The 23,082-nt window shown below is 32.5% G+C and overlaps 1 protein-coding gene across 1 annotated transcript in view; it reads right to left on the bottom strand.

Moving 5' to 3' along the window:
* Positions 1-23,082, bottom strand: part of bma (SCY1-like protein bma) — a 414,814-nt gene that overhangs the window by 12,784 nt on the left and 378,948 nt on the right. The window contains exons 8-10 of the mRNA XM_089649833.1: positions 22,827-22,972; positions 12,188-12,318; positions 4,343-4,457 (exon numbers count right to left, since the gene is read on the bottom strand). Coding sequence (XP_089505959.1) covers positions 4,343-4,457; positions 12,188-12,318; positions 22,827-22,972 — 392 coding nt within the window. The remainder of the gene's footprint in view (positions 1-4,342; positions 4,458-12,187; positions 12,319-22,826; positions 22,973-23,082) is intronic.

The following is a 23,082-nucleotide window of genomic DNA, read 5'->3' as shown; positions in this document are numbered from 1 at the left end:
CCGGAGGAGGAAAAACAGATGCCGGTAGCTTGTTCCACATACGAGACGACTTATACAAAACGAGTGAACGGGTATTACGTTCGTATCCGTAGAATTTCGCTTATGTGCACCGGTGAACAGGGAAGCAGGTTCCATTGAAATATACTAAGATTAGAATGCCTGCATTCTGTCTGCGACAACAGCAATCGGTCTGTTAACAACAGATTGTCAATCAGACGGACCGCCCGCGCCCTCCTTTGCATAGAATCAAGTAGGTTTATCAATACTTTTGGGACGCAAGCCTAGAGGTGGCTCCCAAATTCAATTGTTAAACATAATTGGGATTTGTATAGGGTTATTAACTGGTCACTATTTATTTTATTTATTACAATTTAAATAATAGATACACTTCATGTGGTTTTATATAAACATGGGAACATTTTTTATATTTTAATTAACACATCTAACATAATTTTTACATTTTTATTTAAATTTGCTTGTCCTCTATACAAAACGCCCAGTTTCTTGGAAACCAGATTTACCCGGACTGAACCAATGTTGAAAACAACTCTTTCAAAATCATAACTCGGAAACCATCACGTAAAACAGTCCCCAAGACCATTGATATACGTAGGTAGATACAGAGCCCTACCCGGCTGCAAACAGTAGCAATAAACAGTACGTTATTAACCTGTATGGGAGCTAGGACTCCAATTAAACTAACAATGCTTTTAAAATCATAAATCTGAAACCATCACGTAAAACAGTCCCCATGATCATTGATACAGGTAGATACAGAGCCCTACCATGCTGATAAATGGAACCGGTGTCTTCTCCAGGAAGCAGGTTGGCGCCCATTATAAACAAACAAACTATTGTTAGGCTGAGATCTCTTCCACACCTAGCAGTAAACAGTGCGTTATTAACCTGTCTGGGAGCTAGGACTCCAATTAAATACTTTTAAAATCATAACTCGGAAACCATCACGTAAAACAGTCCCCATATAGGTGGATACAGAGCCTCACCCGGTTGATAAATGGGACCTTTGGAGCAGTGGCGGCCAGCTAATATGTGCTCCCGAGCGCCGAACAACCAACGAGATTTCCGACATGGCTAATCACAATACGAAACTCTGTTCGGTTATAGTATCTCATTCAAAAGGTACCTACTTATTAAGCGCGCTTAACTTGCAGACCGACTTGTGCCTATGTTCGTAGCAGTTCGTTTTCGATTGCGATCCAAAATTTAACTGCTTTGTCGCATATTCTGTTGAACAGTCGAAAGCGTGGGTACATACCAATGCATACTATTCTTTGCAAATAATACCATATAAAGGACGGCGTTCGGGGTTTTACCACCACATCAGAAGGAACGGTTTATTCAGAAGAAAATTAAATTAAAACGCGTATGTTTGATATTATTGTCGAAATCGTGGTTTCAATTTACCATCTGCTATTTTTCAGCGAATGTTCCGCTTCTTCGATACAAGCATACAGGATAAAACTTGTCATTAAGAGATGAGTGATAGTCAGATTACTTATTATCAGTTCAGTCAGTACTCGCCGTTGCCGGGCATTGTCTGTTGCAATTGAAACTTTTCTTACTCTGCGAAAGTTTTGAAGTTTAATTTGCAGGTTATATCGATCTTGTATATCAATTATTAATAAGGCATATCAATTGCAGGTTATACTAATTTATGATTACTTTGTGTTTGTTCAACGTATAAATTAGGAATGAGTTTGAATGTGGAATACATTAAGAACAATAGGTCGAGATTTGAAAAAAAAGTGATAATAAAAAATGCCGGTTCACCTAAACCTGAACTGATAATAAAACAAGAGTGCAAATCTGGATCGAAGAAGTTTACTCGATCATTTAACAAAACAATGTATAACAAAGCTTCGTGGCTCTGTGGATGTGATCAATTGAATAGTTTATTTTGTTTTCCGTATTTAATTTACGATGTTGATTCAGTTTGGACAATCAGCGGTGTTTCTGATGTAACTCACCTTTCTGATAAAATCAAAAAACATAATTCTTGTCATTTACATTTACAAAAAATTTTGGGCTTAAAGGTTTTAGGAAAAGTTGACATAAGAATGCAATTGGATTCAGTCTACCGTGCCTAAGTTAAACACCATAATGAGCTAGTTAATAAAAATCGATACAGGTCAAATTTCCCACAACATGATTACAATGTGAAGCTTAAAACATATGACTTCCTAAATAAAGTTCAGTTAAAAGGTGAACTCTGTGCAATTTACGCCCGCGACGATTTTTCAAAAGCTAACGGCGCTTTATCAATTTTACAACTTTTTTATAGTACTTGTTTATTAGAAGACTTTTCCGAGACTGTGAAATTACTAAAACGTGTGTTCACCATTCATGACCTTTGGAATGACCTCAGTTGAAAGCTAAAGATGTTTCTCAACGTTAAAAAGAATAAAATCATTTAAACACGTTGAGCCCGGACAGACTGAACGTAATATCAGTGTTAAGCATTGAAAAAAGGTTTATTCAGTCTATGCCTGATTTCAACACGAGAATCATAGAGGTCTTCGCTAAACAAAATGAGCGGAGAAAAGAACTTCTTTATTAATACGTATGTACTTTTATTTAATTTATTTTCTGACTTAATGTTGTAATCCGGTGAACCCCCACATATTTTGACCACCGGCCGCCACTGCTTTGGAGGGACTCGTCCCGTCCCGGTATAGGTGACTTATTGTCACCTCTTCGGGGCTCTCTCAAGGAAGCTAATTTTTTTGGTATAAATGACTACAATTTCATTAAAAAGGACTCTAGACCTCCAATGTCCCCGTATACCTGGTTAGGTGGCGGTATGCAAGCGCCAAACATAATACAAGATGGGAATAATAGTTGTTATATGACATAATTTTTTTAAATATATAATGATGAGCTGGTGGAAAAGGTTACTGAAAAATGATGATGATGTATATGTTCGGCCGGCACTGCGTCTCCTAAATTTACAAAAGAAAAATAAGTATGTAAATGGACTGAAGCTGGGGAGACAGTAAATGGAGAAGCTGCATCCCTCAGTGCTAGGCTGTCTCGGGGCACGGAGCGGAAATTCGATCAAGGTTAATAGGCCTTTTTACCGCGTTTGATAAATGGGACCGGTGTCTTCTCCAGGAAGCAGGTTGGCGCCCATTATAAACAAACAAACTATAGTTAGGCTGAGCTCTCTTCCACACCTACTTTGTGCCTCCAATGCTCTTTTATTCAACTATCGACTAGTTTAGCAGGAATACAAACTTTATACATATTTATATTTTAAAATAAAACCATACCTTTGTAAACACCGTTCATATTTTTTATACTTAATGCCGACCTGGTTTCGCTACAATCGTCATCAGATTGTATAATAATTATCCAGCATTATATAATAATAGTATTATACAGCCCTATGTATACACAATGTCACATATCTGAAATAGTAATTATTTTTACACAAAAGTAAACGATTTTACCTTTTAAATAAATAAATAAATTTGTACTTCTTACTATTTAATCTAAGAGGTTCGACAAGTTTCAAAACCAATTTATTTTACCAGTTTTATAATTTTAAAACGGAAATGTTTTAATAATACGTTTTTACAATGTTGCGACCTAGGGGACCCTATCGTGTCCCTTCTGATACGCGGAGAAAACTTACTGCTATGAAATACTGTTAATTTATTAAAAATCGGTTTAAATTATTCGTTTTCCTGTTAAAATAAGACTGCGGGCCTATAAAACATGAATTGAATTAGTTCGTAAAAAAGTATCAGTCAAAAGCAAACGTTTTAGCAATATCAGTATTTGTATGAACGCGTGTTCATACAAATAGTGGTATTGACATATTTATATCGCAGCGTACCGTCATGATATCGGTTCGGAAAAGAACACGTGTTATAGATATATTCTGAATGACTAATATTTTATCAGGAACTTATCATGCTGTTACTTTTTAAACTCAAATCTCAAGAGAATATGAACTTCGGAGTACAGATAATATATGATGATAATTAATTTAAAAAAAAACACACACACACACACAGAAAATAATTAAAAATTACTATGCCATCAAAATGGTGACACATTTTTCGGTCGCACTCAAATCTTTTCTGTTTTCATAATATTGAAAATCAGAAATAGTTTCAGCAATAATAAAAAAAGGATTATTTTAATTTATTCTCGTTCGATTCAATACGCTTATCAGATGCTGTTACGTGAATTCAAAGTAACACAGTTTAAGGATGTATGGTTTTGGTAGGGTTTATTGCATTTTCATTAATATTCCCATAGCAAGTTTGACATAGAATAGCAATTCACAATAAAATAAAAATAACAAAATACTCACACGTGGTATGTACGGCATTATGTCCATCATGGTAGTGCGGTAGAAGTTGGCTTTGTGGTTAGGCTCCTTCATTAGAAGGGTGTCGAGACCTTGCAGAACGGGGATAACGGAGTCCCTATAATAAAACAACAGTTTTATTTATGATACAACTGGGGTATTTGTTGTAAATTAAGATAGATAATGCTTTTACATAACGGAAACCATATTGGAAAGTTTAAGACATTAAGGGTGTTGAAAATGTTTTGTTAAAAGGTAAATATTTCGCTATGTGAATGCATTACCAACACAAGTTAAAAGTTGAGAATTTTTCAAATAAGTTTTATAATAACAGTCAGTTCAACTTTTTAAAATATTATCAAATGAAGTCAAAATGTATTTAGAATGCTGAATAAATTGATAATGTTCTGTAAAAGTTTCGTTATTAAAAATAATTTTATAAATGCAATGCAACTAACACCAAGTCTTGGTGTTGTATTATTTCGTAGATACATGTTTAAGTGTTGACTAAAAGCCATAGCTTTCAAAAACTGTTGCTTGTGGTTTGTGTTTGTGTTTACTTGCGTTACTTAATTAAGGCGATGCCATACGTAGTAATGGAAAATCATGTATTTTTGGTTTGAAAATTTGGTCGCCTAGAAATGTTTCAGATGCTTTAATTAAATTCTGCGAGTAGAATACATCCTGGCCTTTAAATTTTTCCTGGATTTTACATAAGTCTTTTTATAAGCTCAGAAAAAATAATTTATAAGGCCTATGAAAACTGCTTTAAAGTTTAAATTTCCTACTGACGACCCCATTTTCGGTTATGGTTTTATTGTATAATGTGGCAAATTAAGTTATTTATAAAATGATCGGAAAACATTTAAATATTTATGCCTGAACATCCACAAAATAAAATAAAAGGCACTTTTTGGCCATGTTTTTTTCTTGCATAAATCAAAACAGCTGGATGGTGTTAAGCGGGAATTTAAGCCTTATCGCCATCTACGTAAGGAGTGTTGTTGATGGCGGCTCGATTCAAAATATTACATGACGTATGGCATCGCCTTAATCAATAAACTTATTTTAAATTATATGTGAAGTTCTCTTCAAAATTCTGATTAAACTGCTTTAGCACTCTTTAAGACGTAAGACATGATTTAAATCAAAGAAAGATAATGTGTTAAAACCACGTCATGTGAAACGAAATGGAATTGTGTTTGAATTTGGTATGTGATCTTTGTGTGACTTTCAGATTTAGACTCATAAAAATATTATATTATAAAATAAAAAAAGTTTTAGAAAGGGTAAAATAGTTATCAAATAGTATACACAGAGTGTTAGGAAACTTACTGTCCAGTTACATTTTATATGCTTTTTTTAGTCAAGTACGTCCATCAACAGCCCGTATAGAACTGATTGAGTTTACTCCATAAAAAATATTTTATATGTTGTAACAATTTTATAAAATAGTCTCTAATAATATCACTACTACGCCAAAATACCATGCTTCTGTAGGCAAGCCTTAGGGAAAAGCCAACTGTAGGCAAGTCTCGCAGAAAAACATAATCCGCTGTTTATATTTGTAAATGAAATGTCTCTGTCTGCTAAGTTGTTGTACGATTTTTTATGCGATTGTTCTAGAGAACTGGACAGTAAAAATATTTTAACACATATTAGATGCAATTTTATGTCAAGTTTTATCATGTGAAATTTTCACTGAGAAGTATGTCGCGACAAATTGCTAAAATATCAATAAATACTCATAATCAATATGTATTTGGACAAAAATAATGAACATAGTTCTATGAATATCGTATTCATTCCATTAAATATCAGTAAATATTGTGATATTGATGACGGAATCTGCTTAGAAATCATTTGTCAACAAGGCTTTAAGGTGTCCGTAAACGAGGAAGAAAAAATGTCTTGCCATATCTGCCAACAATATTCACAACAGAGATCAGTAGTTGGTAACTGACGAATAAAGGCACATTCATAATGTAACAGAGCGAGAAGGGAATAGCTTTGACCGGCAATATAGACGTCAAATAGCCGAGCGAACTCACCGGCAAGACAGGGCGAAAACTCGACAAGAATAAAATACGTGACAATGTTAGGCAATTGTGTCCAACAAAATGGAAATCTTGACGGCAATATATTGCCGTAAAAACTTGCTAGTTTTTGAGCACCTTAATATTTGATTGTTTTTCTATGTTTTTGTATTGAATCAGAATCGCTATGTTTTTAAAGAAATGTTAGTTTTTTTTTGTGGGAATTGCCTGCTTATTTTTGTGTATGTTGAGATTATACCTATTTTATGTACGTAGTTGCAAAAATTTAGGCCAAAACACTAAGAGCTGCCCGAAAAACAAAGCAGAAAATGAATTTACGTGAACACAGTATTTTTTTGGTATTCTATATTTATTCTTGGATGGGCATTTAAGAAAAAATTACGTAAAAAAAATAACACAACAAAAAATAAAATAATAAAATTTGGATTTGGTTCACAACATCAAATAATCGGAAATTAAATACAAACATCTCATACCTAATTGGGGTAGGCATCATTCATACGAATTAGAACTAACTTATTTTATAAAACAACAAAGATAAAATTATTGAATACAAAATATTTAATTCATGTCAAAATAAAATAAATACGAATAAAATTACACGACTCACAAATAACAAGGTACTGGCTTACCAACTTTAGTGTAAATTATAATACTTACCGGCATCTTTTATTTCTACGAAACTAAGGAAGATTAGTGGTTATCAAGGAAAAATAGTATTCGATAAAACCGGGAGTTATCTTACAAGGAATACAAACAATCATAATCGAAAAACCTTCAAAGTTAAAGGTATTATTTATTTGTGGGATTAAATTAGTTAGGTGCAACGACTTTTTCCATTTTCTTTGTATTCCAGAAAAATGACTTTCTAAATTTCTAAAAATATTTTTTCAGTGATATTAGAAAACAACATATAATGCAGGTATCATTGGCAAAAAATGGAAAATGTTACAGCACCCCACTGGGAAGACAATAATGAATATTCAAAATACAAAATTAATACATGCACGGAGAGAAATCAATTATTGCCTTCATAATAAATTACAGGCCTTATTAATAAAACATGAATTTAAGAGGAAGCTACAAGCCAAAATGTGTATATTCTAGGTATACCTTATATTGTAGGTAATATGCATTAAAATCGCTTGACAAATGGAGTCTAGAAACGTTCGATTTCAAGCACAAAACTGGTTTTTATTTATTTTGTAAATAATTTTATTAGAAAAAAAAAGTTAATAAAGTGAAACTGTCACTGATAATCTTAGCTATAATACTGTATTTTTTACAAGTTGTTTCCTTTACGCGTTTATACATTTCTATTGAAAAAATGTTTTTGCTAGTAGTTTACATTTATATTTTTTATTGAGTAATTTATTTTTATATTTTTATTCTACTCAAGTGAAGCTATAGTAAAACCTTCTATTTGTCTTAAGCATATTTTTTGGTGTTCATAATCTACACCAATTTGTTATAAAGATTAATCAAAATAGTGATTTAGCATTAAGCTTGGTCTTATTGTTAAGGTTTTATCGTTTTGCCCTCCTGACAATACAAATAATTTTCATTGTAATCCAAATATATTCGGATTTTCATGAACACTTGTCCCGACATCATAATAATATATCTACAAAAAGTTTATTAAGAATCATGTCAATTCATTCCTAAGGCCTGCATCCCGTTTAAAACCAGAATCAACAATAATTTTAAGAAATTCGTAATAAATTAGGAATAGTCATTTTTCTCCATGTGTTCTGCAAACATGACCCAGGATTGTTAATTTAAATTATACCCAAAAGCTCTATGTCAATGGGCATAGCAAAATAATATCATATCAAAGTAGGTAAAATAAAACGTTATGTTTCATTACTAAATACTAGCTTTACTATGTACGGTCATACCAAAGAAAAATAGTTTAAAAAAATTGTTGAATTGTTTAATGTCATTACGAAATACACATTACCGATTTAGATATGATATTACTAAGATATGGAATAATAGAACAAAGAAGAACATACCTTACCATTGGAAGTTAGTAAGTTTGTAAGTAAGTTTGCGATACACATAATATTTAAGGGGATGTTACCGCAAGCGCAGCATAATTGCGGTTTTTGACGCAGTTTTTTATAAATTTCCATATTGTTTATAAGAAAATAATATTATGTTTTGAACAGATAATTTATTCTTCTAAACAATGAGAAAACAAAACGCTTTAAAATGTTTAAAACACTTGCGTAAAAAAATATTTACAGAACCTCTAAAAATAGCTTTAAGTTCGATTATATCCTTTAATTCTAAATGCAGAAGAATTTTAAATAAATACATTATCACCACGTCAATGTCGTCTAAACGATGAGAAAATAAAATTATTTTGAAAAGCATTAAAACAATGCTTAAATAAATAAAAACAGTTTTTTTCATACTAAGATATTGTTCCTTGTATCACCGCATTATATAAATCACAACGCAAGTTATTAATCTTCAGTAACCGAGGTGAGTTCGACGTGAGAGCACGTTTCATTTTACAAAAAATAAATACGTAAATGTGTAGGCACATGAGAAAAGAGATCACACTAAAGGCTAGTCGTTATGTTATTATGTATCATTTCTAGCCCAAGTTGACTTTTTTACTATAAATCTCGTTTTATGCAACACTTCGCCAGCTGGCTGACTACCAGCTGCACAGAATATTAGAGAGTGCCCCTTCACTAGAATCGTATTCCTAGTTTTATTTATTCACGCCTTACTGTGCTTTTACATAAATTTCTAATTATACAGTTATATTAGTTGTAAGAATAATTTATTTAATAAATTATGGTAAAATAAAATGAGTTTTTTATTAAGGAGTGGTATTCTCGTATATTTCAATAATTCAAGTCTTTCATTACTGATACGGAATCCCCAAATAAATAGACAACATTCTCAAATTTATAACCCAGATTATGCCGTCGATTTATAGGTGTGGTAGTTAGTTTGAAAAAAAAACACAGGCTATAAACTCTTTTGGATTAACTAGGCAAGATCAAAATGGAGTTAGTGGATAACACTGTCACTAATAAAATCGCTTTTGATTAACACGATAGTTCAACTTTTTTGATATGTTTCGACATCACGGATTTTTTTTAAACGTATCAAATGATTAGTTTGACAGAGCGCGTCGTTACTTCTAACATGTAGGTAAGTTCATCATCTACAAATAAATACAAAAACCAACCTATATTTTTTTTTTTTTTTTTTTTTAAAGAAAGACAAACATTCCCAGGTTACGAATAACCCAACAATGTTTGAAAATCTCCTACTACCACCACAGAAAGCCGAAAATGTTGCTTGTGTTGTGATGGAGGACTATAATCCTAGAATATAATCCTTAAATCTTTTTTCCAGAGGTTACTAATTGTTGTTTTGTTCGAATTGTTGTACTGTACTTCCATTCTTTTTAGAGATGCTTTGTTGAAGTTGGTCCACAGCTCCGAGGTATATAGGCTCGTGCAGTATGTGTTAAAAAGTTGCCTTTTTGCTTTCGGGCCACACTTGTTAAATCATCGAGAAATCATATTTGCTCTGATGCACAGTGATCTTCTCTGTCGCTCAATATCCATATCATCATTGAGCTCCGCTGTTACGATGTGTCCTAAGTATTTGACCTCCGGTTTTTGACATGACATCTAGTAAATTATTATGTAAATTATTTTTACTATTCCTAACTGATGAAATAATAAATGATGGCCTTTATATAAAAAATTGAATCTTATGCTTTTTACATTACATAATTATTTGTTTTATGTAACTTTTTTGCAAAAAATAATAATAAATATTGAAAATAACCGATATTTTATTTATCTTGCCAATATATTCAGATATAATTATGATCAGATATTATGAAAATAAATACCTTATTGTTTTGACATCTGTCAATGAAGAACACGTCGGTTACGAGTCATAAGGTACTGCTTACCGTCTAGCAATGTAGTTGATAGTATCGATAATTTATCAAACAAGTTTGATAGAAATCTGATAATCTCATCTAAATCTCATAAAATCATGAGCTCCTTCTGCAATTCTTCTATAGAAATTTACCTAAAAAATGCATACTCAACTTCATAAACTTTATTTGAAAGACACTCATTACTAAGCGTTTCATGTTCAAACCTTATTCATGGGTACCATCTAGTGGATTTCATCGCTGCTCTGACTTCGCACTGAGTTGACCCGCATGTCGCCGCGTGTTCCCCGTTCCAACTTACTTCATTCCTCTCCGCCCCGAAATATTATTTCGGTTTTTGCAAATACCAAATGTAATATAAATATAATATTTATACCTACTACTCGGAATAAAATACTATTTCTATTATTTAGAGAAGTAGGAATACAAATATTAAATATAAGTTTGAGATACACATAAAACTATTTCTATTTTGATATTGGCAATTCGTAGTGGAATGCTTTATTGACAAAGATAAGTGAAAAGTTAAATGAATGCGGTAAACGTACATTAAGAAATGAAACAAAATAAATAGAAAACATTGATAAAATATGGGTTTATTGTATAAATTATATAATATGTATGAAGGAAAAACAAAATAATTGGAGAAATAAAGTTAATTATTACGACCTCGAAATATTTGGAAAAGTTGGGTTGCCAATATTATATGACATATTTTTGTAAGAAAAATTCTTAAATACACGGAGAAAAATGAGAATTGCTAATGCGAAAATCATCGGTAATCCGGTTAAAAACTATTCCTGATAAACTTTTAGTACGTTCGTAATATATAAATAATTAATACTAATTAATTCATTTAATTTTTTGTTCATTCTTTATATTATTTAATATTCAAATTTCCTTGAATCATAATTATAAACATTAAAATACTTTCTTAATACTGATGCTCAACACCTTTTTAAACACAATCGTCAGATTCTATAGAAGAGAAACATTAAAAATAAACAAAGCAGTGAAAACTAGTTTTATGGATTATCTTAATTAACATACATTATTTTACTCTGTAAATAATATAAATAAAAAAAATTACGTATTCATACTCCTGCATTTGCCTTGATGCCTATAATGACAAAATGAGAAAATATTAGGATTTTTATAAACACGTGTTCCGATATCGTGGCAATAAATTCGTATTTTACTAAGTCTATCAGGAAACCTATCAATTCAAGGGCCTACAATCCCGCTTTAAGAGAGATTCTCAATAAATTAGCAAAACTCATTTCTATCCGTGTATCATAATGAAATTTGATAAAACAATTAATTTACAAATACGAAGTAGAAAAAGTAAAAAGAAAAAAAACTGAATCGTGACGAAATATTAATAATAGAATTTTTTTAAATTCATTGCTAGTAAAAGTCAGGTCTACGCCTACGATAAAGAATTAAAACCAAACCAAAATGTACATTTCTGCAACAATTGCAAATCAATTTGTGGCGTCATTTTAATTTAATGTAAATAATTCACTTTCCACACACCACCATTCAATCAAAATAATCGGATAGTAATCCTGATGAAAACACCGTTGGTTTCAAAATATGTCGATTAATTTGATTAAATAGTTGTGCATACAAGGTGATTTATTTAAGTTATTAAATGTACAGTTTACAAATAAAATACGCCTTTGAAAATAGGGAGATACAAAATAAATAAGAAAAACACGTTATATTGACCTATAAAGATATACGAAAAGAAGAAACAAATAAATAATAGAATATTTGTAAAAATGTAGATCTATTAATACGACACATGTATCGAAAAGTACAAAAAAAGAATAGAGTTAGTTTTTTTACCCAAAGTACTTGATCATGGCCAGCAACTGCGCGGTGGGGCGGGGGTTGAAGTCACGGGACATGAGCCGCGCGACGCCCTCCTGCAGCCCGCTGGGGATGCGTGGCAAAATCAGGTGCACCTGATCATCCAACTACGCACACAATTAATTATAATATACTTATTTATAATTTACACACTGTATAGTTCCGTCATAGAATACAGTTCCATCATAGAATACATTCAAATTATACTTTATCTGTTTCTCACTTATACTTAACGCAGTATTTCATCTGGTTTTTCGATAACGAGTGGGTATAAATGGTACCTATGCGTATACATACAAAAATTTCTACAATACGATACATATGCTTAGAATATATAAAATACTAAAGGTAAGAACACACTCGACCCACGTACGTAACGTGCGCTTTTCATACCGTCATGCACACTAAGCACGCAATGCAATTTTGAATCTTAGTATCGCGATGTTCACTGGATTTTAGGTAATAAAATCGCTTTACAATAATGCGGCCTAATTTTTTCAGTGTTCGCTGAAAAACCAACAAATACTGGTACAAGGAACGCAAAATACCCTAATTTCCTCTACTCGTACTATTTTTTTACCCTCATAAACAAGGTATTTGTAACCAAGGCAATTTTGATATGTAGGAAATGTTTTACGATGTGTTTTCCCTATTTTTACGCTTTATAACCCAATTGCATTGGATTGCGTTTTACGAATACATTTTGTCGTAAGCCAATAGCTTTCCAAATTAGGTTGCATGATTAGGATTTAATTCCATTTATTAATTTTCTATCTGGTTCAAGAGCAAACACATTTTAAATTACTGATATTGTTTATGATAATATTTAATCATTGAAAAAGATATTATCAATAATTTCCAATGAAATATGAAATAAGGGTTCCATGATAACTCAACACAGTGACAATTTAAGACACTTTTAAAAAGTGATATAAAGTCGTTAGAAACGATGATTTTTTTTTAATCAAATCTAACCTAACCTACATAACCCAATTAATAAAGTTATTGTTTCATAACTTACCATGACTTTATATAACTTTTTAAAGATTTGATGAATTATCATTGTGATGATTTTGGTTACCGAAATAAGGTAACCCAAAGAAAATAAAAAAGGTAATAATATAGACAAAACTTACTTCATGACATTTAAACTAAGACCTAAGATAAGATATAAGGCAAGAACTTTTGGAAAATAAATTCAAAATTATTAATTATAACTCTTGTAAACTTAACTCAATACTGACCAAAAAGGATTATGTTAATGTGCAGGCATGATAAAAAATATATACATGACAATAAATGAAATGGACGGAATATATATTGCAATAAATATTAAAAGAACATGTAAATTCTATAAAATGTTCCATAAACTTAGAAATATTCCTCAGAAACCTATACTACAGAAGGTTTACTAGGCTTTAGTCCAATCAATGCTACGTGGAGTAATAGACTGGGGAAGATCATATAAAACTAACTAATTTCCACTGTAAATTGTCTAAAGAAGACTCTTTAAAATAATAAAAAATATCAGATTGTTCAACTCGAGAATTATTCAACGAATTCGCTTAAATTATCTGGTGTAAACATTTTCTCAAAATAAATTCAATTATGTTATAATATTATGAACTAACTGAAACAATTCAACATTTTTTTTAATTTTTTGATATTATTGTACTGTACGTCAATTTATCAAAAATGAACGCAAAGTCCCCCACACAAAGCAGCATTTCAGTCATACAATTTATTATGTGTAAAAATGTCTGTCGATTGAAATGAATTCGTTTGTTTTCCGTTCAATAATGTCCATGCTGTCAGTGCCCCGACATTTAGCTCACTACTCAAATAGAATATTAACCAAAAATGAAATCTCCACACTCAATTAATTGCAAACAAAATTGGAAAATCAATGCATTATTTCCGAACAATACGAAACTTTCTCGACTTACAACACGTTTTGCTCTTGCTATCTGTCAATCTATCATTGGGTATGGGATCATAGAATGGGGAGGTGGCACTTCATCTTGACTATACCCAATCATAAAAGCCCAGAAAACCACAATTAAAATATTTCATTGGCTACCTCTATTACAGAATCGAACTTAATCTTTAATATTAGGAAAGTGTTTAACATTCGGCAGATATACGCAAAAACAATCCTCACGCACCTTTCTACAAACATACATAAATACTAAACAAAAAGTTTATATACTCGCTGTGCTCGAAACAATAACAAAGATTTACTCCAAATTCCTGTAATGCATTCTACTTTCGAATAAATAAATTTTAGGTAAATTACAACAAGATTGTATAATTCTCAGAGAATACTCCAGAGAACATAAAACAATGTGATATCCAAACAAATTTCAAAAAGGACATTATAATTTGGACAAAAAGTAATTTACCAGTGCCCTCACTCAAATTCGAAACTATTGATGCAACAAAAAACATGATTTTTCGAAGAAAATTTCTTCTGAAAAAAATCACTTTGTAATGTCATTATTTATTATGTTAAAACACAAATAACTTTGTTTAGATCATTTTAATATAGGTATATAACCTCTACATGTTTCATGAACAATGTTCACCTCATCAGGAGCAAGTATGTACCGGATGAGGTGAACATTGTTGATGAAACATGTAGAAGTTATATTTATTAAAGTGATGTAAACAAAGTTATTTGCATTTTAATATAATAAAAAATTGAGTTTTATATTATAACAAGATATTACTGTATATATATAAGTTTACGTATACTTACAAGTATTTAAATTATCTATTAAAATGACTGCCTCAATACAGGCCAGCCGCTAGCCTAGTGAGTCAGGCTATGAGTATCCTCTACTTTATCTAATTGTTATGTATTCTACATATTTACAAGTTAATAGTTGCAGATTTATTAAATAATGATATTATTATTTTTCAGAATCGAAAATCTTCACTAACTTCGTTGACAACAATTTTCATTGAAATTTCCTTATGTGCCTTGTGGAACGTTTCTGAGACATAACTAGAATTGAGGAAGACTTAACATAACCTAATTAACTATTGGTTTTTGTTGTATCCTCAAACAATAGTGTTTCTTTTAACCTTTCTGAAATGAATTCAAACTTTTACCTAGAAAATATTTTAGATGATTGATAATTTTTTTTTAAGAATTTCGAGGAAAAAAGTGTTATTTTATTCAAAAGAATATTGGGTCTCCAAGGGCGCATTTCTCTTAAAATGATAAATAATACACCTTGTAAAAATACAACATTACACATTTAAAAAACAATAAAACATACATTGAACATTCACATTCAAAATATAAAAAAAAATATGTATCGTCGGATGAGAAAATCCGAATAGATGTAGAAATACTGCGCAAAGCCAGTAATGCCGGCAATAAATTGGAAAACAACAATCGCTATATTGTATTCTCTCTGATAGGGATGAAACAATTCGGAAATCTACTCATGTTCAAATACGCATACAGTACGCGGGTTAAAAAAGTCACCTATAAAGTTATATAAATGTAAATATCGAATATAACTGACGACCAGCGCGTTTTAATATTTCGACTAAATGAATGATTTATGAAGTATTCTATCAAAAGTTGGTCATGATTATTTTACATTAAGCCTGAAATTCCAACGTTAATTGAATTTGATTTCGTCCAAGTTGGGCAACAAGTTTGCGGAAGATTAATTGATTACTGGCAACTTAGACCATATCAAATGTTTAATCTTAAATCTTGTGAATAAAAAGGTTTAATTGAAGTACCTACCTTCGAAATTTTAAATGAGATACGCCTTTAAAAATGAAAGGTATTTGAGTTTTTATTTAACAACCGGGGCTCGAGATGAGTTATTTTAAGAAACAAATTGATGGGGCGGAATTACTTTGAGCGGCGAAGGTATACACGATTTAAGATTCCATTTGGATCAAATATAAGTACATTTATGTGTATAAGGTAAAGTGGGTGAACGTAGCTCAATAAGTAATATGCCGCAGTTTATAAATACAACACATTAGACCTCCTAGTTTCAATACCAATACAAAAATGACTCCACACATCACTGCAGCTTATCAGCTGTCATTTAAAAAAAATTTGCGTTGTAGTTGTCATCGTGTTAAGCGAAGAATTGACATTTTGCGTGTTATATAAAACCCAGTCGTTGTAGCACGATTGAAATCATATTGACGCATCTAATCGGAGGTTAAAACATCTTCAGATAATAATGTGTCATCATCGGTTTCCAGTGGAGGTATGCTCTTTCTAGGGGCATATTTCATATTTTAATTTCGGTTACACTAGACGAGACATTGCAGTTATGAATAAAATCTACATGCTGTGTTGCCATTGATTACGCTCACAAAATCAGGCAATGAAAAATCTTTATAAAAAAATTGAAAGAGATCTTATACAGATCAGACGGTCTTCAAAACATTTGTTTTAATGCGTCAAATAAATTCCAAAGCGGATGATATAGATATTTTCAGCCATCCTTTGTTTATATTGAGTAATTTATTAGTGATTCTACTATATGCGATCTATTTTTTCTTTGCGTCCGAGATAAAAGAGCAAAGTTTGCGCAGGAGATTACCAGAAAAAGCATAAGAACAGTTATCATCGTTATCTGAAGATTTTTTAACCTCCGATTAGATGCGACTAAATTCTTCTTTATCTTCGAGGAAAAAAAACGACTTATTTAGAAAACAAAAATATTATTTAAAATTTTATGTTTCAAACATGCCTTTAATAATAACTTGAATTACCAGAAACTGGCGTAAAATATGAACAATGAGTTTATTGACTCCCATTAACCGCGTATAATATTTGCTTGTAACAGAATCAAGGTTGCCCTCCCGCACAAAGATTGTGCTAGGAGCAGGCTCGGTTGGTTTCAGCCACAATGTCTGTAGCTAACACGTGAGTGATGTACTTCTGGCTTATTTGTTGCTGGAAACTTTTAGTAAGTAGGTACTGAACTACCAAGAGAATTTATTAGCTTCTTCTTTTTTTAGTATGGTGGGGGTCAGAGGGGAACTTTAAGGTTTGTGAGCCAGTCTAGGGCATCAGGCGTTGTCCTGTGAACTTCGTCAATCCCGCCGGGGAATTAATGAAGCGGGCATTCGTTGACCACATTCGGTGGTCCGCACCGCACTTATCATCGACTCTTTAAGGCCCCACCTATGTATCATGTGAACACAGCAACAGTGGGAAGACCTTATCCTATTGATGGTTGACCAGAGTTTACGAGGCAATGAGAATCTAGACTATTTTTCAGTGGGGTTGTGCACGTAATGGGCATTTCTCACGTCAGCGGATTGGCACTCAAGTTTTTACCTATCTTCTGGAGTGAAAGGTAATTGGAGGAACCTCTCTATTTCCATTCAAAAGGGTTTTTGGGTCTTCAAGCGGTATGTAGGGTGAGAGACAACGAGGGAGAAGTATTGGGCTTTCTTGCAGCGCCTTCTTGTATTCCCTCAGCATTGCAATCTCTCACCTGATATGTTTCGGGGATATATTCGCAAGTACGGGGAATCAAGGGAGAGGTGTAGACTTAAAAGATCCGCTGATAGTTAGCATTGTGGCGTTAAGATGAACATCGACCATGGATATGTGGGCGCTTCTAGGCCATAATACACATTATTAAGCTGTTGAGAAAATCAGGTCAATGGATTCCGTTCTTAGCGTGTTGGCGTCGCCAGCTCGTTCCAGCTAGCTTATTTACTAATTTGAGTCTTATCGTGGATTTTAATCACCGTTATTTATTTGTTGTTGTTAAATTGTGAAAATATTTCTATGTGATAACTACGTAAAAAAAAGCTTGATTGCACAGCAACTCGACTAAAAATTTACGTATGTAAAATACACAATATTTTTTTACTCTTGTAACTCAACTGTACAGTGTACAGCAAGTAAAAAAAAATTGCTGTAATTTTTTTGTGGCGTAGGTAAACACCTGTTACATAAATGCATAATGTTTCATTTGTGATAAATAGATTGAAAATGGCCAAATATCTATTGTGAAGTAGTTTTACATACATTATACTATTTCTAATGGCTCGAATTATTGGTAAAATTTAGCCAAATATTCAACTTTGATTTATTTTATCCACAAAATTTTTGAACCTATCGGGAAAGCATGGTTTTTATTACTATTTTTCACAAAATAATATCATAACGTACTACATAATTATATCATACAGTACTCTTGCGACATTACGCAAATATGGATTTTTCTCCTTTGTATGTGAATAATGAATGCGTAAAAATATTATGGTATAAATAATATATTGAGATACTGAAAAGTCCCAACAAAAGATCTAGGGACGCATTGTTTATACAAAAATGTGAAAAGCCAACGAGAACCTTGTTAAAATTTTTCCTTTTTGAAATCAGTAGACCCTTAAAAGGGCTAAAGGGCTGAGGAACAACTGTGGGTTAGGGAAGGGGGAGAATGTAACATCCAAGTTAATATTGAAATTAACATACTGTATGTTATTGATGCACAGAACATTGTTTAATTGTAGATTAAATTTCATGTTTGCTATTTGACTATTATTTAGAAACGAACAAATTTCTTACGGAAAAAAACTGGAAGAAAACGAGAATTTTTTGTGAATATGCATGGAGAATACTTACAGAAAAAAAACTTATTTACTAAAAATCTCTTGAAATTATTCAGAATTCGGTTGAAAACGAGATTGCAGGCCATTAATTAATGAATTGATAGATGTCCTGATAAACTTTTAGTAAAATATCAATGTTTTGTCACGATGTTGAAAGACGTGTTAATATTTTTACTATATATTATTAAGATAAACGCGGGTGCATGGACACGTGTTCCGATATTATTATGAATTTACTAAAAGTTTATCAGGAAGCGGCCTTAAGTCTCGTTTTTAACAAGTTTATCGATAATTTTAAGAGATTCTAATTAAATCAGCATTACTCATTTTCACCAATGTATGATGTGAACAACACTTTTGATTTCCATTCAAACTTATTTTAAAATAAAGTTATCCTAATGTGCTTAAAAATTAAATGAATTGGAATCATATTGATCAAGATTCAAATTTTGACATGGCTAAACGTGTCTATTAAGATAAGGCCTGCAATTGAAATGCTCCCAAGTTCCCTTACATAATTATTACAACAGTATTATTTACTTGTTTAACTAGGGTGGTATATACTTTCAGTAACGCCCCGGTGAAAGACTTTTGCACTCTTTGGTAACCAGATCTGGTACTTCCTTTCTCCTCCCCACCTTCTTCCTCACCTAACCATTGTTAGCCTCATAACATATCCCATTTGGGAATTTTTTGGTATGTCCAATAATTATATTTTAGTACGCTCTGAATTTTGTAGTAGTGCTAGTTTGTTGTAATTTTAGTTTTTAGCAGAAATTAACCAACAATCGTAAATTTATTATTTTTTTGTGGAAAATTTTATAAAGCCTCCTTCATACGGCAATTTTAGGAAAACAATATTATCAAATAATATGGCTAAAATAAGGGCGTATAATTGTTAAGAACATAATATTATTTTGGAAATAGCGATTTTTGAGATTATTTGGTTACAGACGGTTGGAAACAGTTGCGTCCAAGAGCAACAATATCGAACATTCCCAAAAAGAAAAACCGTCGTTAATTTGCAGGTCTGTTTACAAATTGCGATATTAAGGAAGTAGCTGCACCCAAAGTCTTAATCAGCTGGCAAGCTGCTAAATGACAGTTAGTACTTTTATGTAATTGTTAAAATTATTGTAATATATATAAATTATAATAAATAAACACAAAAAATAGCTATTTCCAAAATAATAATACGTTCTTAACAGTTAGAAGTCCTTATTTTAGCCATATTATTTGATAATATTGTTTTTCTAAAATTGCCGTATGAAAGAGGTTTTGTAAAATTTTCCACAAAAAAAATATAAACTTACGATTTTTGTAAACTACTAAAGTATAATTATTTGGACATATTCAGCACTTGGTAACCACTTATTGGAAAACCAACACCTCTGCCATTGGTCTCCCCAAGTGGTCCGCTACGTTTGGTGTTTTAGCAGAGGTGCCGGAGTTGATCGGGTGAGGTGTGTTCAGGATGCGCCTGCAGATCGGGAGAGGCTAGTTTGAGGAGAGCTTTTGACATCTCTAACTGGCCTCTCGAGCCATCGCCTTGCGCTGCACTGGGAGGGATATATGCATATATACGTCCGTCAATACTGGATACACTGATCCCTTGATACCTATACAACCTTCATACCTTTTACCTTTGCCAAAACTTCTTCTTCTTCCTTTCCTTAAGAAAGACCATCCACACAGCATCCCATAAGATGAAAAGGGGATCCGAAGGAAAACATATTTCTCAAAGCGTCCTGTGAGGGGTTAATGTAAAAAAGCACTTTAATTTTTGTTTCAATTGGACCACAGTTATTATTGAAATATCATTTAAATTACGAATGCCCGCTCCATTTATTCCCTGGCGGGATTGATGAGGTTCATATGGCGACGCCTGAGGCCCTAGAATGTTTGGCAGACCTAGATGTCCCCCGCTTACCCTCCACCATACGAAAGAAGAAAAAAAATAAAAACATTTTAAATGCAAACTGTTTATTTATATCCATCCAAAAATAAAGCGATACATTTTACATATTTTTACCACCCACAACTTTTGAAAATATGGCGAGCGAAGGTTCTTCAACAAAATTATAAATATAACCTACATTTAAACGTATTCCGGCTCCAGGCGATAAAATATCTTGGAAGCCCAGCCCTGCATAAGAGAATTCCGCTGGGCTTTATTGTGAAGGGAAATGTGTAGGTAAATATTATCATCTACCTTTTACATTTCATTCGAAAGGGAAGGCGGATAGACCTAAAAATATTTCCGTTTATATCAAACCCTATTTTTTCTAAACTAATTTGCTTTCAGATGAGCTAACCCCAATAATTGGTTTTGGAGCCCCTTTCATGTTCTTGGTAGAAACTACCCCTGGCGCCAACGCAAGCATCTAGGCTCCAATAAGTTTAATAAATTGCCTACAATTGATTTAATTACAATGAAAAATATTGATTGTTTTTTGGGTAAATCACACAAGTTTGATCATTTAAAAAAGAAACTGTTTTAGTAAGTTTTTTTTAAAGTGGTTCTTTAACAAAACGGGAACATTTGCTGGAAGATTTTATTTTAGGCGGACCTTTTGATAATCATGTAGGTTTTGACGGTGTCCGCAGTCGAGGGGTAAGGCTCTCAACTAGCAATTCGAAGGTCGCGGGTTCAATTCCCGGCGTGTGCATGTAAATTTGATTTGATAAATTTATATCATTCCATAATTTATTCATTTAAAATATATGTATAGTGTTACAGAATGGAAGCTACTCTCAGTGCCGCCCTGGTGTAAGACCAAATTTAAACGTAGCTTGAAATGGTTTTAGCTGTGTTTGGTGACCAGATTTGAGTAGCCAAGTATTCCCCCACCACCACTCGCTCCTTCCTCTCCCCACTATCTTACTAAGTTAAAAGTACCTTTGTGAATACCTCACATAGTTCCAACTGCTCCCAACCGTCTGGAGCTAATGAGATTATGACACCTCCTATTGGGGTATGTCGAGAGGCTGCCTATGTCTATGCCTATAGAGTATGCCTCTCGACATACCCCAATAGGAGGTGTCATAATCTCATTAGCTCCAGACGGTTGGGAGCAGTTGGAACTATGTGAGGTATTCACAAAGGTACTTTTAACTTAGTAAGATATCCGAAAACTAATAATAATAATTATTAAAAAAATACATATAAAGATGCAAAAGTCGGTCATTTTGAATACATGTAGGATAACGAAAGATTTTTTAAATATTTATGTTGAGGGATCAGTAGGATTTATAGGCCATGTTAGAAGTTCTACCGAGCCGAACCCTCTGATACGAAAATATCTGGAGTCGGTGAATTATTTTACCATTTGATCTCTGGTGAGTTGACGTGTTGTTCTTGTATTGTTTTGTATTTATTTTGCTTATATAATGTTGATTGACTAGATGATCATTTGTTGAAAAGTGTGTGGAAGGGTTTAGTTTTTCCTATGGGGAAGATTTAACCCGGACAATAAAATCGGAAGTTAAAAAAAATTATTATATTTGGGCCAGGCGACCTCTTCTACTGTTTGACATCGTTCGCAAAATGTGTGCCCACTCAATTTCTATTTTCAAGTCTTAATTAAAAAGGTTATTTCTATTCCAACCGGTATAATTCTAATAACCACTTATCTTTTTTTTCTATTTTTTATCATTAAATTCACATAGGAGGTAAGTTACCAACGTAGTTGACCCCTCAGAGTGACCTATGGAATAAACAACTTGGTTTTCCGATAAATGTTTTGTCCGCCTATCAAATTGGAATTCATAAACGTCATCTCATTCATCTCCCATCCTCACTCGTTCCTCAAAATGAAAATATTTACATAGTTGTAGATGTTCACCATTTCGGATTCTTATTATTATAATATTCACATCATGCTGAAAATACTGTGTTTATTTTACCCACTAAAAATCGTTTTGTTGACAAAAATTTTGTAAAATTTTCTACATTACTTGAACCTATAAAAATCACTTATTAAGAAAGTCCTCTTACCAGTTCCATCTGCTTGCTGTAGTTGGACGAGGAATAGTTGGCCTGGATGAGCGGGCGGCCATTGTTGAAGATGGCACAAATGGTCATCCCGAGAGAATACATGTCCGATAGTACACTGCATACGGCATTTTGCTGAACCTCCGGGGCTGCGAGAACGTTCATAGGTTAAGTGTCAAGTTACTCGTCAGTGTTAACATGCAAGGGGTTAAGTTATTTATACATTAATTTACAGTTCGCGAAATGTTTAGGAAATGTT

This window comes from Hesperophylax consimilis, chromosome 31, assembly GCF_061612785.1.
Source record: "Hesperophylax consimilis isolate HC1 chromosome 31, BYU_Hcon_1.0, whole genome shotgun sequence".
Lineage (NCBI taxonomy): Eukaryota > Metazoa > Arthropoda > Insecta > Trichoptera > Limnephilidae > Hesperophylax > Hesperophylax consimilis.
Note: the sequence above shows the minus strand (reverse complement) of the source record. Positions and strands in the feature narration are given on the sequence as shown.